The sequence below is a fragment of the Stegodyphus dumicola genome, chromosome 6 (genome assembly GCF_044657685.1).
Source record: "Stegodyphus dumicola isolate Sdum_Otavi_A_Nest chromosome 6, ASM4465768v1".
NCBI classification, from domain to species: Eukaryota; Metazoa; Arthropoda; class Arachnida; order Araneae; family Eresidae; genus Stegodyphus; species Stegodyphus dumicola.
In genome coordinates, this window is record NC_140773.1 from 222,391,338 (window position 1) to 222,417,591 (window position 26,254).

Here is a 26,254-nt window from a genome sequence, read left to right on the forward strand (position 1 = left end):
GAGACAGTTATTTAGCTCTTTCGGCTCGAAGAAAAAGTAACATTACCGAGCCTCAGCTCATGGAAGATCATTTATTGGCTACAGGAACAAGAATCTCGGCTACTACAGTGTGCACATGCCTGCACAATACAGGTCTGTATGCAAGATGATCACTTGTTTGTGTCCCCTTAACTCAAGGACACAGAGGTTCCCATTTATGTTGGGCAAGAGAACACGTCTCCTGGACCAGTCAACAAAGGGCATGTATTCTCTTCACAGACGAGTCCAGATTCACATTGGAGAGTGATTCAGATCATCAGCTGATTCTAGGGGGAACAATGCATCAGATACAACCAATCCCACATTGTGGAAAGGCAAAGTTACAGAGGTGGTGAAATAATGGTTTGGGCTGGGATCTCTTTTGGTGGTCACACTGACCTGCATGTGTTCCATGGAGGAACTTTGGCCAGTGTGAGATATCGAGACAAGATCCTTGGTCATTATGTCCACCCATATCCCGCTGCTATTGGTCCTGGATTTCTTCTGATGGATGACAATGCGCGACTGCATCGAACTCAGGTTGCTGAAGAATATCTTGAGGGTCATGGTATGGAGCAGTTAGAATGGCCAGCTCAATCCGCAGACCTGAATCCAATAGAGCATCTTTGGGACTACTTTGGAAGACAGGTCGCTGCTTCAAGTCCTACTCCTAGGTTGTTAGATGACCTTGAACAAAGATTACTTCGTGTCTGGTCATTGCTTCCCATTCACATTTTCATAACAACTTAACTGACAGCATGGAATGTCGCTGCAGCCAATGTATTACACCTAGGGGTAGACACATTCCTTATTAGAACCAATTTTTGTTATGTTACCACCCCCTTTTTCCTTAAAAAAAAACCTGTGATATACTGCTTCTCCAAGACTAGATTTCTCTACCGAGAGTGCAATTATTTGTTGTAATTCGTGTTTGTGTTGAACTTTAGAAACATTGTATGTCACATTCATTAAAGAACTGTTTAGTGAACATGTTCTCTAAATTTCTAGTTTCTATGTTGCTTCATTCTTAAATTAGACACAGAAAAACATACTGTTCCTTATCTTTTGGAAGACAGTGAGTGCATTTTGTCTATTTAAAGTGAATGTATTTTCTCAAAATTATCCTGCTTATGTTAATTTTCATAACGAATTAACACAACGTTCACAAATTTGTGCTATTATGATAGATAAAGGATTTTCCTTACAATTCATTCCGATTAATTGCATACATATTTATTATAATGATTAATATTACTAATACAAATGTGAAAAATCATTACCTTCTGAAAACCAATTAGGCAATGTCTCAGATATTACAGTACATCCACTACCGCTAATCCACACCCACATAACATCAGCACAAATCTGATAATCTACATCAGTAGGAGCATGCCATAGCAATCCAGACTGCTCTACAGTGTAAGTACTTCCATCCAAGCTACAATAAGATGATGTTCGGTTACATATACTATCAAATCTCATATGACTAGGACTATGACTATGAGTTAAGTCTTCATCAATATTAGGTACTTCTTTTTCTGACTTGTAAAATATATCACCTAAATCAGAATCTAATTTAGAATTTGAAGAACTCTCTGACCATTCTAAATTAGATTCTAGTATAGAACATTCAGAACGTTCTTCACATTTAGAAACTGGTGGGCAAGAAATGACACTGTCACCACTCTTCTTTCGAAAGCTTTGATTTCTACTGCTTGATGAGAAAGAGTCTGATGTATAAAGAGAATCTTTATGTGATAAAATGGATAAAGAATCTAAACTTGAAAAACTAGATGAATGGTGTAATAACTTTAACGGAGCACTGATAACCTTCCAAGTTCGACCACACAATTCAGAATCATTAATTCCAGTTCTGAGTTGAATATTGCGGGCATCAGCACTAATGCTAAATACCTGGAAAAAAGAAATATATATATTACAAAATATTTTACATATAAAGATACATCACAGAAATATATATGCACAATTCTACAATAAATTTCAAAAATTAGATTAAACATTTATTTTAAAAAAACTAACATGTTATTTTTACTTAATAACAATCAAAAAGAAATTAACCAACAGTTTAAGTTATGGAGTCAATAAACCACTCGCTCAATAAATTTATTTATAGAAGCATTATTTATAAAGTGAAAACATATTATATAAATAAATTTTTATTTAAAAAAAACTGAGGGCTTATCGAAAACTTTCATGATAATGAAATTTCACACAAATAAAATTTAAGGCAAAAACATTCAACTAAAATTACTTTGAATTTTGTGATTTAATTTGAACAATAAAAAAATTACCAAGAAAAAAATGTTTTTTCTTGGTAATTTTGCAATGCAACAGAAAAATATAATTTATCAAAATAAAATCTGACAAAATTTATTTTATAAATATATTTATCATGGGTAAAAAAAGAAAGCATAACATATATCTCTTCTCTCCCAAAAGTAATTTCATCTACACAGAATTTATCAATCTTCAAAGAAGTGGAACTCTTATGTCTTCACCAAACAAAATGAGTGGGTGGCATCATAATATTTTGTAAGACAATTACCTACAGCTACAGACAATTTAGCCTCCAATGGAGGTGGTGATCTTACAGAAGTGAGGTTTAGTTCCAATGTTTATTTATAGTCTCAGAAATACTGTCACATTGATTGTTTTAAGGAGGTAGATACCATGAAACGATTTAGTGTACTTTGAATACAAAAACTAATAAATGCAATAATGCATATTTTTCTCTGAAAAAGTTGTGAAAATTGGATGAAAAGAAATTAAAATGCCACAATAAATAAGAATTCCTTTTTAAAAATTTGAAAATGCCATAAGAATAAGTAAAATTTGTCTCAAAACGAAAACTAGGTCTGCAAAACAGACTATGTATCAGTTTGCATAAAATTAGTCATTTTGAAACAGTATAAAATTTCACTTTGGAATGTTCCATTTAAATGAAAATAAAAACATATGGAACAGAGAACCACTTTTTGTGATTGTTTCTTATTTCAAAAATACAATATCCAAAGAATATGATAGACATACAAGTATAGAATTATGATACTGACAAATGACCAGCATACTGTATAAAATAGCTTCATAGCTTCCTTGCACATGCTCCATTATGATTTGTTGTACGAAGACTCATTCTTCTATTTCCCTTTCCACAGTTCAAACTTGAATTATTGTGTAATATATTTAATTTTGAATTCTTTCATGCATCACAAGAACACTTTTATAAATATGAATATTAATAATATTACATAATTAATAAACTTTACTTATCATAAAAAAAATTCTGAGAATCTATTACCAGAAATTAACAGCATTAATACAGGCACAGACAATGCTTTCTACTTGCTTCATTTTAAAAAACATGTATACAAATATAAGCATAATATACAATATATAGAATTCATAATATAAGCTTGCTTATATCTGCTTAATATGCTTGTACAAAAAATTTGAAAGGTAAAAAATTTGATTAGTAATTTTTATGCTTTTTATTGAAAAATTATTACAGAGAGAAATAACAGTATTCATTATAGATTAGCAAAAAATGGAAGATTATAATAACTTGACATTAAAAAATAGTCATGTAAAATTTTTATACTTTTCAACATTAACAGATCATTTGCAATACTAAGATCAAGTATCATAAGCACATAAACACAATAGTTATGATTTCAAGAAAAAAAAATTGATCAGTCATAAAACAAATTAGCCTCATGTCTTGCTTTCATAAGCATAACAAAAGAACAACATAAAATAATTCTACCACATACTTGATCATTAACACCAACACTAAGATTAGCTAAGGTGCCGAACATTTCTATCCATCCACTACCGGTAGCATCATCTGCATTTTCTCCAGAGTGTAATCCATTTATTCCTTTACGGAACCACACCTGTTTTAAAATGGAGGGGGAAATACACACTAAATATCTTGGCTGAGAAATTATATTACATAACTGAAATTACAATACAAAATATGAATATAAAAGACATGTCTTTTACCGAAGTGACTGATGTAGTAATTGCATGACATATTTACCTCTAGCTATCAGCCTGTAGAGCTGTTAGGTTTTTGTGAAGCAAGAATACATGAAAAATGAGCAATGCCCTCATCAGGACTCGAACTCGGACCTCCTGAATACGCGCCAAGTGTGTTACTATTATACCATGAAGGCACGCAGAAAGGAGGGCATACTCTCCCTTTTGAAGGAAGGGATACTCTCCCTTTTAAAGGGCAACCAGGGATTAGGGGACCTAGTCGCTAAATCCTGGTGGTGAAGAATCATCATTCACCACTTTTTAGTTTGGGTGCTACTGTAGAGTCATTAGGTTTTTATTTAATTATTTTTATATGCTGGAGATGTGAAAAATGTGCAGCGCCCTCGGCAGGACCCGAACTTGGACCTTTCGAATATGCGCCAAATGTGCTACCGTTAAACCATGAAGGAATGCAGAAAGGAGAATGAAAATACCTTATAAGCCTTTTGTTAAATAGCTCAGCAGTGGATGTACTGTTGTGCATAATTTGTCATTGTTGTACTTGGTTACTTCTACTTAGTTATAATTTACTGTATGGAAAAATTTGCACTTACATATTAAAGCAACCCTCTTAGTAGAAATTGCTAAATTTTAGAATGGACCAAACTCTAGCAGCCATGTGCATAACCATTCTTTAAGCAGCCATGTACACACACTCCTTCAGTCAAGCAATACTGCCATTTTTGTATGTGTTCTTTTTGTTGTATTCTGAGTTCCAATAGTTTTTATAAATAAATTTAAGAAATAAGCAGAATTTTGCTGAAAATTTTCTAAAAGGAACAATGGAGAAATATGTTTCTTAGATAGCTGCTGTGGCCAAGGGTTACATGAAGCTGAGTCTCTCAAGTCTGTGATAATTTTTTAAGCAAAAACAGATCACTGTGCACTCTCAAAGAAGAAAAGGGTAAAAAAAAAAAAAAAAAAAAAAAAATACAGAAAGATTTGAAGAAGAGTGTAAAGGTTCATTTAATAACTCAAATTTGTATTTTAAATCAATGTTTTCTTTTCATATGTTGATAATTTTTACCAGTTTGTGATGAATATCAATAATTTTATAATCTTTTTTAAAAAAAGACAAGAAAACTACCAGCTTGCCCACGTTAAGTATCTTTACATCTGTGAAAAATTGCCAAACAGCGCAAAGGTGGTTGTGTAAATATGTAAGTACCAAATTTTTGTTGGAATAAGCGTGAAAAATGAAACTGCAATGCAGCACAGCTAAAACAAAAATTAATTGTTTTAGAATGTTCAGATAAAATCAACACAATGAAAAGTATTTCAAAAATAAACTCTACGTTGGAAAGAGCACAGTGAATGGCTGATGGTTGAGTCATATATTTGCTTAGGATTTCTGTATACAAACTGAACTGGAGACAACTCTTTCAACACACTACATGCTTAGAGCTGTCTCAATACAATCAACGTGTTTAGGCCTTGCGAAAATTTTTACAATCAAAATTACTTAAAAGAACTCTTTTCATGCAATTATTTAATAAGACTTACATTTAAATATGGCCCTGAAACTTGAACCTTAACAGGTACAGCAAATTCATTTAGATGTTTTTTAAAGGAAGGTTCTAAGAAAAATCATAGGTGCCATGATACTGACAGCTTGTGCTAACATGCATAACAATGACTTACATAAATTAAACAGAGAAAGTGATATTAACAAGCACATTAACATTAGCTGCATGAAATTTACCAAATGAATTTTTCTCCTTTAAGACTTAAAAATTTTAATTATTAAACAATATAAAAATTAGTCAGAAGAAGAAATAGGTTTCAATGATTGGACTTTATTGATAATGAATTTAACATTATTAAAATTATAAAATTGAAAACTCTGGCCAAATGAAGTGTTCAGTAAAGAAAGCAGAAAAAAATTTTAAGGCCATTTCCCACACCCAGCAGTTGTACTAACAGAATAAGTAGAAAAACAAGTTATTTAGAGAGCCTATAAATAAATTAATTGACAATATTTTATTGTTATTTTTTCAACATGAACACTGGAGGATTACTCCAATAAGGGTCCAAACTTCTGAAAGAAAAAGCAATTTTGCTTCAAAAGCTATACTGCATTTAAAAAAGTGGAGCACTAATTAGTGACATTGAAGCAAAGACAGCATATTAGAGCTGATAATGTCACACGCTCATCATCAGAATGAATCCATGATATTACTTTTAAAAATTTCCTAAAAGCAAAAGAAATGACTGATTGTTTTCCTAAAATATAATATATTTTTTAAAAAATAATTACTGTGTTTTAAAAAGTAGGCCACAAATGCTTGGTTTAAGTGATATAGTGATAGACTAAATATGTATGTAAAATGTATAAAATTTAAGAAAATATAAAGTGCTGAGGGAAAAATACTTTAGAAATGCAGTTTAGTATGTTAGAGTTCAAAAACAGGGTTCAAGGCAAAGTCCAACTTCACAGTTTTTGCTCCAGATTCAATAAATCTAATTAATAATCAATCTAATTAATAATTCAATAATTTAATAAATAATCAAGATAATCGCTGAACGTTTTATAGCAGCCATTTCTGTAAGAAAAAATTGGCAAAAAGTGAAGTTTGAGCGATAATACTACATGCTTTCAAATGCCGCAATTTAGTGGACAACTAACAATATCTGTTGGCCAAAACATAAACTAAACGCCTAATACTGTATATAATTTATTTCAATGCTTAAACGGGGGTAAAAACGGGATGTGCTCCTCAATAAGGGAAGAAAAACATATGCTCGCGGAAATCGCGGGATAAGCAAATTTTGTTCCATTTGAGTTGCCTGTGGAAATCGCAGGATGATCAGCCAGAGGGTTAAAATAAGATCACCCACCCCCCCATTTTTGCAATATTTTTGTTGTAAAATTTGGTAAGTCTTAAAATCAGGTATTTTAATAAATAAAATTCTAGAACAGTTGGAAGGAGTTTAATTATCATACCATAAAGAATAATTATCCTGTTTAAATGCTAAATAAACAACACAGGTAATTGATTACTATATACATAAGTTGCATAAACTGTAATAATCTTGTCTAACTGAGCAATTTCAATTTAGGCCTGTATTCATCCTACTGGTTCCTGGTATGCCTGAAAACAAAAATAAAATAATGTATCATAAATTTTTCCTAATTTTACTTTTGATACTACAGTAAAACCTTACATTTAATTAAGCAGTATGCCTTTCATTCTAATGAGAAACAAATGAATTCTGACCAGAACCACAGTCTCATTAAAGAGTCCCCTACACTTTTATTACTTAAAATTTACCCTAATATATAAAGGAGGTCTTGTAGTATTCGAGGGGGGGGGAGGTCTTGCTTTGAATTACTATACACATAAGACTTTGTTTATATCATTACCTAGCAAAGCCTATCAGGTTCAATGTTTCTTCTTTTCTCCTTCTTCGGAAACATACAATGACCTGACTAGAACAGAGAGCTTACTAAAGCTATGTTCACTAATTGTAGTAAGTAGACAGGATACAGACGAAGGGTATACAAAACCCTTTATTTTTTCTTTATATACAGTGACTTCCGTACTTCGGAATACAATGACCCTCCACTCGGGGTCTAACTTAAAAGATATCAAAATAAAACTAAACTCTAATTTAACTTTAGAATAAGATTGGCCTTATAATAACAGGAAGCGTATGTAGCACAGAGACTGTGAACACTACAATACGTTTAATTTATCAAGAGGATTAAAACCTCTGGCCTGGAAGGCAAAGTAGCAACTGCGTAACTTCTAAGGTAAGCGGCCTGCTTCGAACTCACGGCTTCCTCTCTTCTGCTTGGCAAAAAGGCCACACTTAAATACTTGGCGTTCGCCAGACAACTTTGCATAAACTCCTTCACGCTTATAATTCTGGCCGGAAGTAGAAAATAAGAAGTGATAGTAAAGATTTAAAATAAAATAAACGTTAGTAAAACTTAAGATCCTTACATACTTCCCGCCAGAGTTAATTAGTTTGAAACTGAGGTCTAAAACGACCTTGTTGAAAACTTTTAGCTCTAGAAACTAACGCGAGGCCAACCTTTTACAATCATAACTTAGCTAGAAACTAGAAAATTTTAAAAGAAAGAAATTTGTTACAATAGCAGCTCCCGGAATATACAACAATCTTTTTTCTTTTTCATCTGTACTGCATCAAAACAGGAGCTTTATTCAATTCTGGTTCCTTCCAGAGATCTGGAAGGAAAACTAGTTTAATGAAATGTTACAGAATGACATTGCAAATAACATATAGAATATACTTTTCTTAACATTCTTATTTCATTCATGACTATTTTAATTATCTCTCCCCGTGCTCTCTGACATGTGTTGTAAAAACACCAAACACGAATGTGTTTCTGTCTATGTGTTCAACACTTCCTCCTACAATCAAAACACTAACGTGTTAAAATTCAACATACGAGACCTCTTAACACACCCTAATTTCAACTCTAGACCCTGAGGTACTATTCTGAAAGTGGCTAACTCTAAAGTGTAGCGTCAGAGAGCCTAACTACATCATTCAACCTTTAACACATATTCACCATGATTTAATCTTTACAGTCACACGAATAACAAATTTTTTAACATTACTTTCACTTTTACCATATCACGGTATTTCTAAACATTCAAAATAACAGTTCACATGTATACAAGAACATATCAAGATGCTGTTAATTTTACACATTTGAAAACATACATTAGTAGTACATTGTTAACTTCTATTCTTTTCAAAGCAAGTGCCAATTCTTTCTACATTGAAATAATACTACATTTCAAAAAGTCTTTCAGACTAAAACTTCTTTCTTGTTAGAATGTTTTAAATAAAATTTATACAATAACTTTTTACAATATTTAAGTCTTTATACAACGCTATTATACATCAACTTTAGTTTTACGCGCGAGTAATTGAAAAACATAATAAGAAAATCGGTCACAACTCATTTCTCGCCCTTTTGGCGATAAAGGTAGACCTCGCTTGAGGTAAAACTTCTTGAAATCTGCCACTTGCAGTAAGAATGAAAGATTAACTTAAGTTTGTAAAGTAACATAAAATTTTACTTATCTTTGTAATATTCAGACATCCTTTTCTGGGCCCAGTCTTTAAAGGTGCTGCAGACCGTAGCTTGGTTGATCCTCCTTCTTGTACGGGCTCGCCCTTCAGTGCTTTCCTCTGGAAGCTTCCGTTTTTCACCACTACGGCCACCCTTGAACATCTTCCTTCTGTTCTCTGCTTGTGGTCTTGGCCGTTTGAAGGCAGCTGGTCTTGGTGGAACCGGGAAACTTCTGTCGTGATACTGCTTGGACCTCGTTGTTGGCCGTTCAAATTTTTCTTGTACTTTTTCCTCCGCCGCTGATGGCCCTTCCGCAGTTCGGCGACTTTTGCTGCGGAGAGTTCTGTCGGATGAGTCAATCTTCCGTTTCACAGCCGGGTTATAGTTGCCGTCCTTTCTCCCGGTCTTTTCCACATACGTCGTCCTTCTCCCTTCTTCATTCTGGGGGTGTTCGTGAACTCTGTTTTTTGGACGGTGGAACGGCTTCTTTTTCTTTGTACCTTCAATTTTTCCGCGGGGCAATTTTCTTTTCACTTGCTTCTGTCTCTCATTGGCTTGCCCTTGTACTTGTCGTTTTCCCACCTCTGGAACTTGTACCTGCGGTGTCTGCCGTACCGGATCCTGCAAAAGATCTGAAAAGATTTGCATTTTATTACGATCGAAGTAGGGCTTGATTTGATCCATATTTGCGGAACAGGTTTCACCATTTCTTGCCTTTAACACTACAACAGCGTGAGTTATTTTTTCTATAACATATGGTCCTTCAAAGCGTGGAAAAAATTTGGCAGTTTTATCTTCTGGTGCTGAAGAAAGTGAATGCTTAATTTTTAGTACTTCATCCCCTACTTTATAAGTTACTCCCCGTCGTTTCAAGTCATAATACAATTTTTGTTTTCTTTGTGCTACTTCCGTATTCTTTTTTGCTTCTTTTATTAGTTTTTCTATATCACCCATTTTAAATTCTGGGGCTCTTTGTTGCATATAAAATAGTTTATCTAACGGTGTTATAACCTTTCTGCCTAGAAATAACTCAGCAGGAGTTTTGCCCGTTGTATCATGTTTTGCGGTCCTAAGGGCGAAAGCAAATTCATTGACATAGTTATCCCAGCTTTTATGAAAATTTTTAACATAACTACGGATAATTTTCACTATATTTCTGTTGACCCGTTCCGCTATATTTGATTGCGGCCGATACGGGACCATTTTTAAATGACGTATGCCCAGTTTTTGGCACATGTCTTCAAATATATTACTTACAAATTGAGGACCATTATCCGATATAACTTTTAGGGGCGCCCCGTATTTTAAAATATATTTATTTAAAATAGAATCGGTAACTAATTTCGCGGAGGCTCGTTTTAAGGGAACAATTTCGGTCCATTTACTAAAATGATCAACTATAACAAGGAGATAGCGACTTTTGTTTAACTGACTTTTTGGGAAAGGGCCCAATAAATCGATGCCGATTATTTCGTTTGGAAATTCGGATTTAATACTATTTAGAAACCCGGCCGGGTGGAAATTAATATAATTAATGGCTTGACATGTTGGGCAGGACTGGACATACGCCCTTGTTAACTTTTGCAGTTCAGGAAAGTAGACTGCCTCGCGTACGCGTTGAGTAGTTTTTCGAATACCAGCATGAGAAGCTAAAGGGCTGTCATGGAGCTCTTGCAGGATATTTAATCTAAGACTAGCTGGGATAACAGGTCGAAATTCGTTGTTGGAATTCGTAGTTTTTGTATAAAATAATAGACCATCTATTAGTTCGTAATGGGCCGCCCTATTTCTTATCGCCACAATATCTTGGTGGCTAAAATTTTCAGGATCCTTCAAATACTCATAAATACTTCCAAACTCAGGATCCTTACCCAGTTCGGTTATTACAGTTTCTCGGGAATTTATTGTACACGCTGTCAGCATTGCAACTTTTACGGTATTACCCTGTTCGTCTAATTTAATTCGTGACAGGGCATCTGCTACGATATTTTCCTTTCCGGGGGTATGCTCGATTACCAAATTATATTCTTGCAGCTTGAGTGCCCATCTTATTAACCTTGGGGATAAATTTTTTCCAGAGTACAATCTAGTTACCGCCGCATGATCAGAATATACTGTTATCGGCGCCTTTCCAAAATAGACTCGGAACTTTTGCACTGCTAACAGAACTGCAAGTGCCTCTCTCTCGGTCGCGGAATAGTTTCTTTGTGTTTGATTTAAAGTTCGGCTAAAAAATGCCACTGGCTGCTGATTTTGCGAAAGTACCGCTCCTACCGCATAATCCGAAGCATCCGCTGAAATTTCTAAATTTTCATCCTTTTCAGGAAATTTCAACACAGGGGCTTGCGTTAATGCTTGTTTTAATTTTTCGAAAGCACTATTGGCTTCGGCCGTCCACGAGAATCTTGCCTTTTTCCTTTTTAATTTTAACAATGGCTCAGCGATAGCCGCAAAATCTTTTATAAAGGACCTATAATATGAACAAAGTCCTAGAAAAGAAGAGAGCTTCTTTGCCGTGTTTGGTGTCGGATACTTTTGTACAGCGATTATTTTTGATTCATCTGTCTCGATCCCTTTTTGCGATATTTTGTAACCTAAATATTTTAATTCAGGGGCTGCAAATTTGCATTTTTCGACATTAACTTTTAGACCGGCCTCATTTAATAAAGAAAACACCTGTCTTAAATCCTGTACCTGTTGGTCTAGATTATCACTAGTAATAATGATATCGTCTAAATAGATAAATGTGGACTTTCCGAGAACAGGTCTTAACACAATGTCCATGCATCGCTGAAATGTTGCTGGGGCACCTGAAAGGCCAAACGGCATTCGCAAAAATGCATAAGTGCCAGACTTGGTTATAAAAAAGCAGTCTTAGGCACGTCCTCAGGCCTGATCCCTATTTGAAAATAACCATTCGTTAAGTCTAAAGTTGTCATAAATTTGGTTGATTTTATGTTCCTTAAAATTTCTTCTATAATCGGTAACGGATATACCGGATATTTCGTTATGGAATTTAATTTACGGTAATCAATAGCAAATCTCCACCTTTTTGGATGCTCCAAAGGATAATCATTATTTTTCTTACATAAAACCACCGGACTAGCATAACTACTTGAGATAGGCGTTACGATCTTTTTACGTAGCATATCGGTAATATGCCATTCTATAATTTTTTCCTTATTCTTATCATACCGGTATGGTTTTTGACGAACCGGCAATGCATCTCCGGTGTCAATACTATGGTTAGTAACCTGGGTAAATCCTGGAATATCACTAAATAAGGAAGCAAATTCACTTACCACTTGTCGGATTCTATCTTGCTCGTCATTAGGCAGGTGGTCAAGATTTAACCTCGGCGGTTCAACCTTTTTTACACGCACTGGTTTCATCGTCAGCTTAAGAGACGCTTCATTAAAATCCAGTGTAGCTTGTGCGTCTGAAAGAAAGTCTATTCCTAGTATTAAGTGTGCTTGCAAATTCTTTACTATAAAAAACATCACCTTTACTTGTTCGTCCTTGATACGGATGTACAAAGGTACTTTACCTACGCACTTACATTGTTCTCCTTGTGCCGCTAATACTGTTGTATTATCCGCATTATATATGCGGTATTTGCGAAAATACTTTCTAAAAAAGACTTCTGCCACACAGGAACACTGCGCGCCGGTATCCAGGAGTGCGGTGGCCGGAATATTATTTACCAAGACTTCAATCTTCGGAAGAGTTAAATTTTTCACCATTACTGTATTTAACTTGTAGGAAGAGGGGTTTTCGTGGCCTTCAGATTTCCGCACCCTCTCGTCAGCAGAAATCCGTTTTAGTTTAAATTATTTTTCCTTTCGGTGCTTTCCTTCTTTCTCCACTGGCCTTGAGACTTTTTTCCTGGGTTGCTATTGAACTGTCGACGTTCGCCGGCTGTTTTTGAATGCTCGGGTTTCCTTGCCCACTGATTTGCTTTTTCTCCATAGCCATGTGCTTGAGTTTGCTGTAGTCTTGGCGTACCAAATTGGTTTCGCTGTTGATATTGGCGTCTTCTTTCGACGTCCGCCATTCTTCTACTTTCAAACTGAATTGCTAGTTCAAATAACTTTTCCAGTGTAGTCGGATTTCTTAATTCAATAAAGTCTTGCACTTGGGGAAGTAACCTCGGCAAAATCACTTGAATTATTTCAGGATCCGGACGGTTTCCATACAAGAGCTTGAAAACGTGAATTTTTCTTAAAATAAAGCTCGAGAGGTTTTCCATTCTTTGTTGATATATACTAAAAAGTTCCGTTTCTAATTTCGCACGATCCCTTACAACAGGGAAGGCTTTTAGTAGGGCAGTCTTGAAATTTTCGTAAGTATAGGTGGGACTTCCTGCTTGACCCAAGAGACTTCTGCCTATACATTTGAACCAGTTAAGCGCTTGGCCCCTCAAAGCGCTGGTAGCTAAGGTAACTTTTTGAAACTCGTGCATGGGGTAGAGCATAAAGTGGTCATCCAATTTTTCCAAAAAACTGGTTACCTGTGAGTTTCCATTAAACGTGTCTTCTGGTTTCATCGAAGCGCGCATGGTCTGGATGATGTACCCAAATCCTTCCAGAGCGGCAGCTGGCATTTCTGGATTCTGAGCCGTTTCTGCAGGCAGCACAGGTTCTTCTTGAAATTCGGCCATGGTTATTCTTCGTCGGGCGCCACTATCAGGTTCAATGTTTCTTCTAACCTTCTTCGGAAACATACAATGACCTGACTAGGAACAGAGAGCTTACTAAAGCTATGTTCACTAACTGTAGTAAGTAGACAGGATACAGACGAAGGGTATACAAGACCCTTTATTTTTCTTTATATACAATGACTTCCGTACTTCGGAATACAATGACCCTCCACTCGGGGTCTAACGTAAAAGGTATAAAAATAAAACTAAACTCTAATTTAACTTTAGAATAAGATTGGCCTTATAATAACAGGAAGCGTATGTAGCACAGAGACTGTGAACACTACAATACGTTTAATTTATCAAGAGGATTAAAACCTCTGGCCTGGAAGGCAAATAGCAACTGCGTAACTTCTAAGGTAAGCGGCCTGCTTCGAACTCACTGCTTCCTCTCTCCTGCTTGGCAAAAAGGCCACACTTAAATACTTGGCGTTCGCCAGACAACTTTGCATAAACTCCTTCACGCTTATAATTCTGGCCGGAAGTAGAAAATAAGAAGTGATAGTAAAGATTTAAAATAAAATAAACGTTAGTAAAACTTAAGATCCTTACAAGCCTTAGAGACTTTGTTCATAAATATATCTTTATTACTGAATGTGCATGATTATTATTCGAATTTACATACTTAAATAGTGCAAGCTAAGCAGGAATTTTTAAGCAACAGGAGCCAGTGTCTGTACTTGGGTCGGTAACCACTCACGTGACAGGCACTGACCAATCTAAAATATCCAAATGTCTACTGCATATTCACAAAAACTGCTATTAACCTCCCCCTTCATCCCATCGAATTGCTATCATAACATCCCAATAAAAGATTCGTTATCATGGGTCACTGATTATTTATCAGAACTACCATAGTTTAATGTTAATCCCCCAAGATTCACCTGCTGGGGTCTGAAATTTGGGAATTTCACTCACAAAACAGGCAATAGCCAATTAAAATTGTCACTGTAATCTTCATTAAAATCTAATGTTTAGACTAGAATTCAGTGAAGAAAGAGCAAAATTTTACATTTATTTTCAAGATTCCTACTTTATGGTACTAGAATTTTATTTTGCCTCTTGCAGAAACATGTTACACACTTGTATTTACTATATCTACCAGCGCCTTAAAGCAAAATTTCCACGATTTATGGTTAAAGCGGCATTCTGCTGCATGCCATATGTACCTACATGTTCCAAGTTCTGATTCAATGTCCTCAACCAATAACCTTGAAATACCAACACATACATTAAACAGCATTAAAAAATATATTGCTTATGGCTATCAAAATAAGGAATACTTGATTTTATAAGGACAAAATCTTAAAATACATTATACGGTAATCTGAAACTCAAATATAAAAATTACGGCAATGGGAGGGGAAAGCAAAATATTTAGTAAAACTTGACTCTAGAGTGATTTTATAGCCTAAGCTGGTCATTGGAAGGTTAAAATAATCAAAGGATGTATTTTTCATTTACTTGGAAATTAAACACATGAAGACTGTTTGTTACCTTGTTATCTTTGCTTATGGCCCACACAACATTTTTACCAACACTGATTTGAGAAAGCAAATCTTCAGGACTAGGTGGTTCAACTTTAATCCAGTGACTGCCTAAAGAAATCATAATTTTAAATATTAATAATAATAATAATAATAATAAATGGTACTTAGATGTTTTCCCATTGACCATTTTTAACAAATCAAAAATCTCATCGAACAGTGTGATTTAGCATCAAAAATGAATAAGCATCACACCAGAAACATTCAGGATTCTTCTCCTTTATATAAAGCTGATTACTCCCTGGTAAGTCATTTTAACTGTTTAATATCTAACGAAAGAAAGAGCATCTATTTTTCCAAAATTCAGCCAGAATGATTAGTGCACGTTTGAGCTCATATTTTTCTGAGCTACAAGCATCATTTGTATCAGTTAATCATGTAACTAAAAATGAGCGATCTGTTCCTTCAGACTTCCACAGGAATGACTGCTATGAAATCTGGCAAGATTTCTGTTAACTTTCATGGTCAACAGGACAATATATAGATACCCAAAAAATAAATTATTAAAACAATAAAATACATAAAAACTACAATTACACATATATTTTATAATCCCAAACGAAAAACTTGGCATAAAAGACTTTTCACACTTAAGCTCTTTTACTACAATATTTAAACAAAGTAGTAGCATTATGGTTGATAAATTATGTTTGCATAGCAAATTTACAACCATGTTTTCAAGTTTGAGCCATATAACAAAAGACTTCTGTTTTTTTAATCAGTTTTAGAGCTTCATGGAATATGAAACATAGCATCCTTATATTACATGCTTATGCTAATCTTTTTTATATTTTAATATTCTTTTACAGGAGACATGAAAAGTTATTATAAAATCTCATTGCGTAATGGGAAAACTGAGTATAACATTAATAAAATTCTGATAGGTCATGCTTACTCTATGCATTTATCAAAAACTTCCCCATTTTTTTCAAGTTGTGCAACAATATAGGAATGGGCAACAAAGTGAAATTAAAAACCACATTTTAATTTAGTATTCAAGACTTTAATTATATTTAATAATTCACAAAAGTGTAAGTTACTCTTGTGAATTTTTTAATTCACAAGATAAATAAACACTATAATAATAAATAATTCAAATTAATTAAATAAACACTATAATAATAAATAATTCAATATAAAGATAAATAATTCACAAGATAGATAAACAAAAGATAAATTTTTCTCTTTTTTTTCGAAATCACATGCAGCACATGGATAAAAAGCACTAAGTACCAGCAGTTTTGCAATCTCAGCTTGATACTGCTCGTAAAACTGTATGATTACTTAGATCATTTCATTTTTGCCCAGGATGTATCACACACTCTTCAAGCTCTTAAATTTCAGAATTTGAAAACTTTCAGATAAATTGCTCCAGTGTTTCTGAGAAGCATAATTCAGATTCTTTTTATTGTTACTTCAGTAATCATTAAAATTCTGTTGGTTCAATTATTTTTTCCTCAATAAACTATAAAAATAAAGATACTAAGAAAAGAGCAATATTTAAGCATTAAACAGTAAGATGGAAATATAAAGAAAGGTCTTGCATATTAATTTAGAAGTCAAACAACAAAAATCAGCATTATATTTTTTAATTTTCACAGGATTAGTTTTGGTGGTTTTACTGAATGTCACCATTACCACCCTTACCTTTGTTTGCCGTATTATTGTATCTTAATTAGTCTTGCATATTAATAAGAAATCTGACACCATGGCAGATAAAGATAATACTGAGAAACAACTAAAAACAAACATTGGATAATACTGAGAAACAACTAAAAACAAACATTTGTTGAGGTTCATGCACCAGTGTATAAGGTTTACTGCAACTGCCCAGTAACGCCAGTTCTTGAATAATTTACTGGGCAAACTGCCCAGTAAATTATTCAAGAAGCGCATTTCATCCCATTGTTACTAAAATTGTATAATTTTCAATGATTATTTTTCCTGTGTAGTTTCATTTGACAGTATCATACAGTATTCTTAAAGATAGTATTTTAGCTTTTCATTCTAAATACAGCAATAAATAACCACATTTTATTTTAAAGTAATATGTCCAATTAAATATAATTTTGTGTGTTTATTTATTATTATAATTTAGTTTTAAACTATTCAATATATTGTAGAAAACAGAAACATAATAAGGATTTCACACATCACTAGCACTTCTCAGTAAAGGTAGGCAGAAACATGGACCTATTTCTAGCATTGGACATTATTACACAGTACAGATAAAAATTCAAATTAGTATTAAAAACTGGTTACACTGCAGCTCAATTTTATTTCTAACTGTCATACACAAATATTTTTTGTTGAGGTTCATGCACAGGGATATAAGGTTTTAGAAACTGCAAGTAAATTATTCAAGAAGAGCATTTTATGCTATTGTTATTAAATTTGCAGAGTAATTTTTAATGATTTTTTCCCCTTTTTCTGTATAATTTCATTTGACAGTATAATACAGTATTCTTTAAAATAGTATTTTAGATTTTCATTTCAAATATAGTAACAAATAATCATATTTTATTTTACAGTAATATGTCCAATTAAATATAATTTTTTGTGTTTATTATTATTTAGTTTGAAAACTACTGAATACATAGCAATTTAAGACTGTATAATAATTTATCTTCATCAGAGGAGGATTCAATCCATATATAGGAAATTCTCCCAATAGTAATGCATGACAGAAACTGCCACATAAAAAATGATGGATAATAGAATTTCCACTATAATATTATCATTTATCAATTATTACAATCCAGAACTAATGCATAACAAAATTATGAATGAACTGTAGCAATTTTATCAAGAATCAATAAAATTCAATAATCTGGAAAAAGAGTTTACCCATTATGTTTTCTCTTGTAACACCAATGCGAACTATAGCACTACCAGACCAGGTGATGGCCCATACTAAACCTGTTGGCCCCACAGAGATTTGGTTAACATCACATTCTTCTGGTGTTTTAATGGGTACCCATCCACTGCCTTCTGGAGATATTTCTGTGACACCATAACGAAATATCACCTGCAACATTTCATCAAACACTCAGTGATTAAATTTAATTCTTATCTAAGACTTACTTAATCATACTGGCATGCACATGGCCATAAATCATATTTATTATTTGTAAATGTGTAAAAATATATGTCTAGAACATTTATAACAATATATTATATAATTAACATTTAAAAAATACATCAAATTTATCCTCATAGAAAATATTAAAAACAATATTTTATAAAAATTTTCACTTCATAAATTCAGCCTATTCCACAAATAAGTTAATTAAGTTAAAAATTCATTTCATCTTAATATTGGCAACAAACACACAGTGTACACAGTTTTGTTTCTATTTCATTTTTAATTCAAAACTGCATTGACAGAGATTTTAAAAGTATGATCTACATTTTAGAGGAATAATTAGAGAATTTGTTATTCAAGTAATTACTAAGACATTCTAAAATTTACCCACACTAAATAAATAAATAAAAAAATAAAAATAAAAAATTTAAAATTTAAAAAAAAAAAAGTTTGCAAAATTTGAGCTCAAAATAATCTATTTTAATGATCAGGATAATATGACACAAACAAACTATGAAAAATGCTTCTTAATAGATGAAACACAAAAAAATTTCTTTCTGCTCAAATATTTCACTGAAACATAACATTTCCTGATATCCGACCAATTACAAAGAATCCTATCATTATTACTAACCTTATTCCATTTAATGCACTTCTAAAAATAAATTTTCCTTGTTTTTGAGATAGAAATATTATATGGAATTAGAAGATGATTTTATAACATCTAAATACTTAGGCTTTAAGCAATAACCACGTTATGGCTTAAGTGAACTACCTTTTTTTATTTATTCTGGCCTCATTAATTTGCATGCATTACAGCAATTCAGGGGTGGCTTTCTAACTAATTAAATACCTCTACCAAACAAACACTCACCCTCAAACACGAGTTATCATCTAGTTTAAACTGAAAGCAGAAACAAAAGACAAACGAAATATAGAATTTAATACATACATTAATTATAATGTTCTCGCAAAAATTGTGAATTATCTAAAATAAGCACAAAAGAAAGAGAAATTCATTTTCATGGGTTTCCCAGTGTGTAACATAGATATGAGCCAGTTTCTCTTAGAAAGTCCTCCACATGGACATCCTTTCTTCAGGAAGATAACTGTCATGTGCTTTGTAATAATCAAATAAACCAATCCAGGAACTTGCCACTATTCCATTAAAAGAACCTTAGTGGTAGGTTCAGGTGTGACATCAGGCATGACCTATACAGTCTCCACATACATCCTGTGGCAGCCAATTTGGTTATTCCATCTGCATTTTCCATGCCAAGTACCCAGTGTGGATTGACCCACTCAAATAGACAGTAAACACAGCAGCAATATGTGGATCTCCTTGACTTACACCAGAGTTTCTTAAACTGTAGATTGTGACTCCCAAGGGGATTAAAGATTATTTTTGTTCCTTCGTTAAAAGTTACTATGGATAAAAACACAAAATTTTTAAAGCATTATTGTTATTAGATAATGCACCAGGTCATCCTACAGGACTTTCTAAATCTTTGTAAAAATATCAGAATTATTTTTGTTTCTTCAAAATTCCTTTGTGTTACAACCCATGGACGAACAGCTTATTTCAACATTTAAGGCTTTTTATTTGAGAAGGATGTTTTCGGAGGAAATCACAAAATGTTGTTTTTCCTTCTGGTGAAAATGCCCCATCTTTGGCCACAATTTGGAAAAATTACAAAATCCGAAATGCTAAGGAAAATATTGAACATGGAATGAAATAAGTAAAAACAATACAAGAAGCATGTGGAAATATGTTTTGCCCCATTGCATTAGTGATTTTTGCAGCTTTGATTTTCAAAAGGTTACAATCTCAGCAAAAGTCGTGAAACTCAGACATGATTTTGGTTCTGACTCATTAGATGCTGCTAATATCATGGACTGCATTAAAATGGAATCTCAGCCTTTTTATGACAAATCTCCCATTAGCACAGAACAGGCTTATGAAGAAAAAAGTGAAGCTGAAGAATGTGAAAAAAAAAAAAAAAAAACACTACCAATTATTCAATGCCATGAAGACAGCATATGAATTGATTGAAGAAAATGATCTGAACAAAAAAAAGAATTGAAAGAAGGCAAAAATTAAAGACAATTCTTTGTTACTTCATGGAAAGAGGAAAAAAGGAAGAAGAAAAAAAAAAAAAAAATTGGTGCAAAAAAACTGATTTCTCAGTTTAAAAAATGCTAATTTTCCCCCTTTGACTTTGTTAACAATAAAATTCTTCTATTACATATTGCACTTTTTTATTACTTTCCATTAATTTTAAATAAATATTTTTATAGGAACGAATTACTAATTTTACTACTGAAGTAATGTTTTTTACTTATCATGGATTCATTTAGTGTGGCAATTTAGAATAATGAATTAACAGTACTAAACAAGGCATTCCTGTATTTTATAATCTCAGAGAGTCTGGCACTGCTTAATGAAAAAAAAAAAAAAAAAAAAAAAAAACTCTGAAGAGTACATAGCTTTACTTTTCAGAATTTTAAAAATATTCTTATTTTACTTATGTGCATTTTTATATTCACTATTCAAATTATCTACTAAAAGTTTTTTTTAACTACATTGTGATAAAAAACTATATTAAATTTACTTTAAAAAATTAAATATCTGTTCAAAACCTGCAATTAATAAACACAATCCTGTCTATGACTAACTACATTCTATTTACTAATTAAAGGAAGATTAGCACTTACTCTACCCATTATGGTCACAGCCCACACAGCAAAATTATTTGACTCTCCTCCAGGAATTTCTGTACCATTCACAGATACATCTATAAATGGCTCTAACACAGGATCTTCATGTATGCTTGGAATCTTTTAAAGAAATTAAAAGTCTTATCAGAAAGAAGAATTTTCCATTTTAATTAAATGTATTACATAATTTTATATATATACATTTTGGATATCATTATTTTAAATAGCATAAAACTTAAATTTCTAATGCAATTTGCTAAAATAACATGCAGTACTCTTCTATTATCAGGAACAGATTCAGGAATGTGTGCATGTATGCTCATGTATATGTATGTATATATATGTGTGTGTGTATATATATACATACATAAGTATGTACATATAAACATGCATACATAAATGCATACATCCATAATATGTGCATATGCACACTGCAAAAAGAGGGATGGGACAGTTTTGTATCTCCTGTTCTACTGGGCCAATTGACGAAATTCAACTTAGCAGCTCAAGCAGCTATCGTATTTTCTTATATCTTACATACAGCAGAGTGGCAAGAAAAGGCGAAGATAACAAAACTGGTTTTTTCTAAATGACCCATCTTTATTCTCACACATATCTAATTAATTTGGCAGACACTTATTCAATCATAATTAAATATGATAAATTTCTATGTACATTGGTTTTTTTAAAGAAATGATGTGGGCAGTTGAGAAGCAAAGCGGCGTAAGGATGAGCACTCAGGGAAAGGAACGGAAGAATGATGTAGTTAATTCACCAGTGGTATTTAATCTAAGTCTGATGTAACTGTAGAGACAAGCTATGATTGGTTAATTTGAGGTTGTCATAACATAGAAGGTTCTCAAATTTGGGAGAATATATGAATTTAGGGGTAGAGTACCAAATCTAGAATTGCTAATTTTGAGGTCATCAATTATATTTGAAGCAGCTATCATATTTTCTTATATCTTACATATCACTCTACATCACACATACACTCTGTTACTTGACTCAGTGAGCTCAGTTTCTTTATTCTTATAGTATTTTCTTTATTCTTTAGTCACTGTACATTTTTTGCTTTAAAAATGATTGACTAGTTCTTATCTTCCAGTTAAATTTTTTATGCCTTTAGTTAACCTGCATGTCATAGTTGTATAAATATATATTATAGTTGTAGTCATTCTTAAAGCAGCCATCGTATTTTGCTATATCTTACATATTTCCCTTCAAAAGAAAGGCTGGGAGAGCATGGTAAAAGAAAAGCATTAGTACATTAGTAAAGGAAGAGAAAGTTTATATGAGGAAAGAGATGAGGAAGCATCGAGGACATAGCCTGCAGATTTTCCTATGCTCCGTCATTTTTTAATTCTTCAAAAGTTAATTTTATGTTTTGTAAAAGGCTTCTCTAATGCTCTGCCTTTTTCTCTTTGAAGAGGGAAAAATGCGTCAGATAAAAAAAAAAAAAAAAAATGAAAGAAAATTTCTAATTTTAATTGATATTACCTCTTTTATTTTTTACTTAATTTGGGGACTTCCTCTCTTTATCTTAAGTATAGCGCTATAAGTCTAAACTGCATCATTCAAATTAATCATGCGATCCTACATAACGCTTAATGCAGATACTTCTTACCCAATCACTAAATTGTAAACCAAAACTTTTTTAACTCAAAGTGAAACTTTTGACTTCCTCCCTTCTTCCTCTGAATTACTGCATCACTTTTTGCTTAAGCTTTCCTCCTGGCCAGACGCTTTGTGGCTACCTTCTTTGTTCAATGAATATCTGCTGAGCTAAAAAAAAATATAAGCCACATAAGACGCTCGTCTGTATGTGAACCAAATATTGCGAATCCAAGATTGCTTTCCTTAATAATAAAATTATCTTGCATCCAGCCATGTCTGCCTTGTCAAGTTTCTTCATTACGCATCTATTACGCCATTGCCAAGTTCCAAATCATTCATATCGTGCCATACATATATGTATTGTATGTATGTATGTATGTATGTGTGTGTATATGTATCATATATACACATACATGGATTTACAGTTGAGATGTTAATTCAGTCCAAATTTTCTTCAAATTTTGTTTTGCGTTGAACAAATATTATGCTAACAACTAAAAAGTAATAATAAATGCAAATAACTATATTTTTACAAATTTCACATTGAGTTCAATCATGAAATTTTCTTATTGAACGTTTTTTTTTAGCTCAGGAATAGTGTAAAGATCCAAGAGGCTCAGAGAGTGTTCAATTCTTTATTTGAATAACTGGCTTGTATTAATAGAGAAACACAACTTCTTCCTTACAAAGATACTCTTTTCGACTTATTAAACTACACATAAAAACTGCAATTATCGATAAAAACAATAAATTCAAAAGGAAATAACAAAAATAAAAATATTATTTCATGGCAACATTAACCACACACTTTATAATACTGATATTTTTTCAGAGCTTCTCATTCTCTCTTCCTTCATAACCTTCATAAGTACAAAAACTAAATGGTAACAATATGCACTAAGTGATGTTTTTCCCCTTCACCACCAATCATGACATATAAGTTTTTCATTATTCTTTTCATTCAGTTTCCAAATTTTGAATTAAAATGCCTCTCTTTAAAAGATGAAGTATTTAAAGAAGAACACAAAAACTCAGGAGTCCAAAATTTAGCAATTAACACAAGGTGGGGTAATAGCCCACATAGAATATGTTCTATGCACTACTGTAGAGTCATTAGGTTAATTGGAAGCAGAAAAGATGAAAAATATGCAACCGCCTCCGCCGGGAATTGGACCATGGACCTCTGGAATAAAGGCCCAGCGTGCTGCTGTTACATCACGAAGGCACGCCAGGGAAGTGGGAGAAATACCTTATATACTCCCCTTCTTAAAGGGCGACTAGGTTTTTAGGGGACCTAGTCGCCAAATCCTGGGTGCAGAGAATCATCATCCACAATCCTTTTTTAGTTCGGGTGCCACTTGTAGAGTCATTAGGTTAATTGGAAGCAGAAAAGATGAAAAATATGCAACCCCCTTTGCTGGGAATCGAACCACGGACCTCTGGAATACCAGCCCAGCATGCTACCGTTACACCACGAAGGCACGCTAAGGAAGTGGGAGAAATACCTTATACTATTACCATTGGCTGTCCAACCAATCTGATAGCATCTCTGATTGCCATACTGAAGGGCACAGATTCATATCCAGAAGAAGGCATGGGTGTCTGTAAATGTATAGTGTCTGTGTGACATGAGGGCATTCTAAATATGTGGCTAGCCGAAAGTCCTCTTGAAATGTGGTGGAAGGAGAAGACGAGAGGGACACCCTCGTACCCATTTCCCCCTGGATGTTCTCAATCAAAATTGGGGGCAGAGTTGAGCTAAATCGCACTGTCACCTGTTAAGTACTTAAGGCTTTGCCAACAACAGGCATAAACTTGTACTCCTTGCCAGAAAATTTTGTGGGCTTGGACTGATTAGGTCAAGACAAGTGAGCATTAACAACAACAACAACTATTACTATAAATTAGCAATGCTCAGAACATGAAAAAGGATCCATATATATTAAATTCAAATGATGCAAGTGCCCCCTTCTCCATGACGATGGAAGTAAATGCAACTTTTACAAAACTGCACATGTAAAAACACAAGCATTTACTGAGTTGAATACTCAAGTTTAACACAAATACTTTCAAAGTTTAATAAATAAACTAGAAATGCTTACCAATATTATGACAATAAAGCCCTACATAGTATAATAAACTGGTTTATTATTTTGACTGACATGACTTTAAGAAATTGATTTATTGCTTTGGCTTAAATACCTTTTATATATTTTATGAATATAAGATTTCATGTATTTATATATAAAAAAAGAGAGAACTGTATATTTTGTGAATAGCTCATATCATCATTTCAACATTAATACAGAATCCTTAGAATTTATGTTAACTTCTTTTTTTATTAAATTTTCTTTAATTGTTAATACATAAGATTAAAAAATAATAATCTTTAATAAGATCCTGTATAAAAGAAAAGTAAATACTTATCTGACTTCCCATCATACTTTAAATTTTACTACATTCAAAGATGTATATGTGTTACTGGCAAAGTTTGAAATAGCCTATGCATAATATAAAGCCTAAAACTAGCTGGCAATGTATGAAACAATTCATATTTCACATATTTCCTAGGCACTCTGTAGAATGCTAAATGAGAAACCGGCAAAGTATGAAATGCACGTCCGATTCGTTTCAAATATCATATGTATTTCAATTCATTTAATAATACACACATTCCGTTTCAAATACATTTTGTGTATTTGAAGTCCTTAGTGTGTTTAAAGGAAATAAATGAATGATGCATTTGCATGCAAAAAATTCATACCATCAGTGGTAAAGATGCCGAAATAGATATTTTGTATAATCTGTTTAAAACTGAAAATGCTATTGAAGGTAAAATAAATTCTAAAAATCAATCTGGAAGTACAAGTAAAAAAAATGAAAATGAATTCGAAAAAGCAGTTTCTCAGTTCTTCTTTGGAAACAACTGTGCAAGTTCCTACTCCTTAGTTGACAATGCGTGAGGTTATTCACAAATACTGGGCACTTCATACTTTGCTGGTAACAAACAGTGTCTCAGTGTTTGCATGCTTAAAGAATTTGCAAAAAAAGCACTGTAACCTGGAATGGAATTCAAATATAAAGACCAAACGTTTTTCATATCATCTCCATGTGACTTTGAATAAAAACCAATTTTTTTCATTTTTACTACTGACTTACTTTCTTTTTCTAAAATTGAAAATGTACGGAGGCTTAGATAAAAAAACGCCACAAAAGTGATCGTACACCAAAACATTTTCATATAATTCAATAAAAAAAATTACCATCAAGCACTTTTTTTTTTATTTTTGGATCCAAAGGATGAAGTCATATAAAAACAAGTTAAAACCACACATTTAAAATTCAAGATACAATATTTAAAACAAATTACATTAGGTGATAAAAATTATTTTCTTTCAAATAATAAAATAAATTACAATTGACCTCTCTTCCGATTAAACGGTCGAGAGGTAAGTCACAGC

The 26,254-nt window shown here is 32.9% G+C and overlaps 1 protein-coding gene across 1 annotated transcript in view; it reads right to left on the reverse strand.

Moving 5' to 3' along the window:
• Window positions 1–26,254, reverse strand: part of Pex23 (tectonin beta-propeller repeat-containing peroxin 23) — a 92,751-nt gene that overhangs the window by 51,947 nt on the left and 14,550 nt on the right. Inside the window, exons 4-8 of the mRNA XM_035355345.2 lie at window positions 21,174–21,296; window positions 18,221–18,401; window positions 15,324–15,424; window positions 3,810–3,932; window positions 1,299–1,932 (exon numbers count right to left, since the gene is read on the reverse strand). Coding sequence (XP_035211236.2) covers window positions 1,299–1,932; window positions 3,810–3,932; window positions 15,324–15,424; window positions 18,221–18,401; window positions 21,174–21,296 — 1,162 coding nt within the window. The remainder of the gene's footprint in view (window positions 1–1,298; window positions 1,933–3,809; window positions 3,933–15,323; window positions 15,425–18,220; window positions 18,402–21,173; window positions 21,297–26,254) is intronic.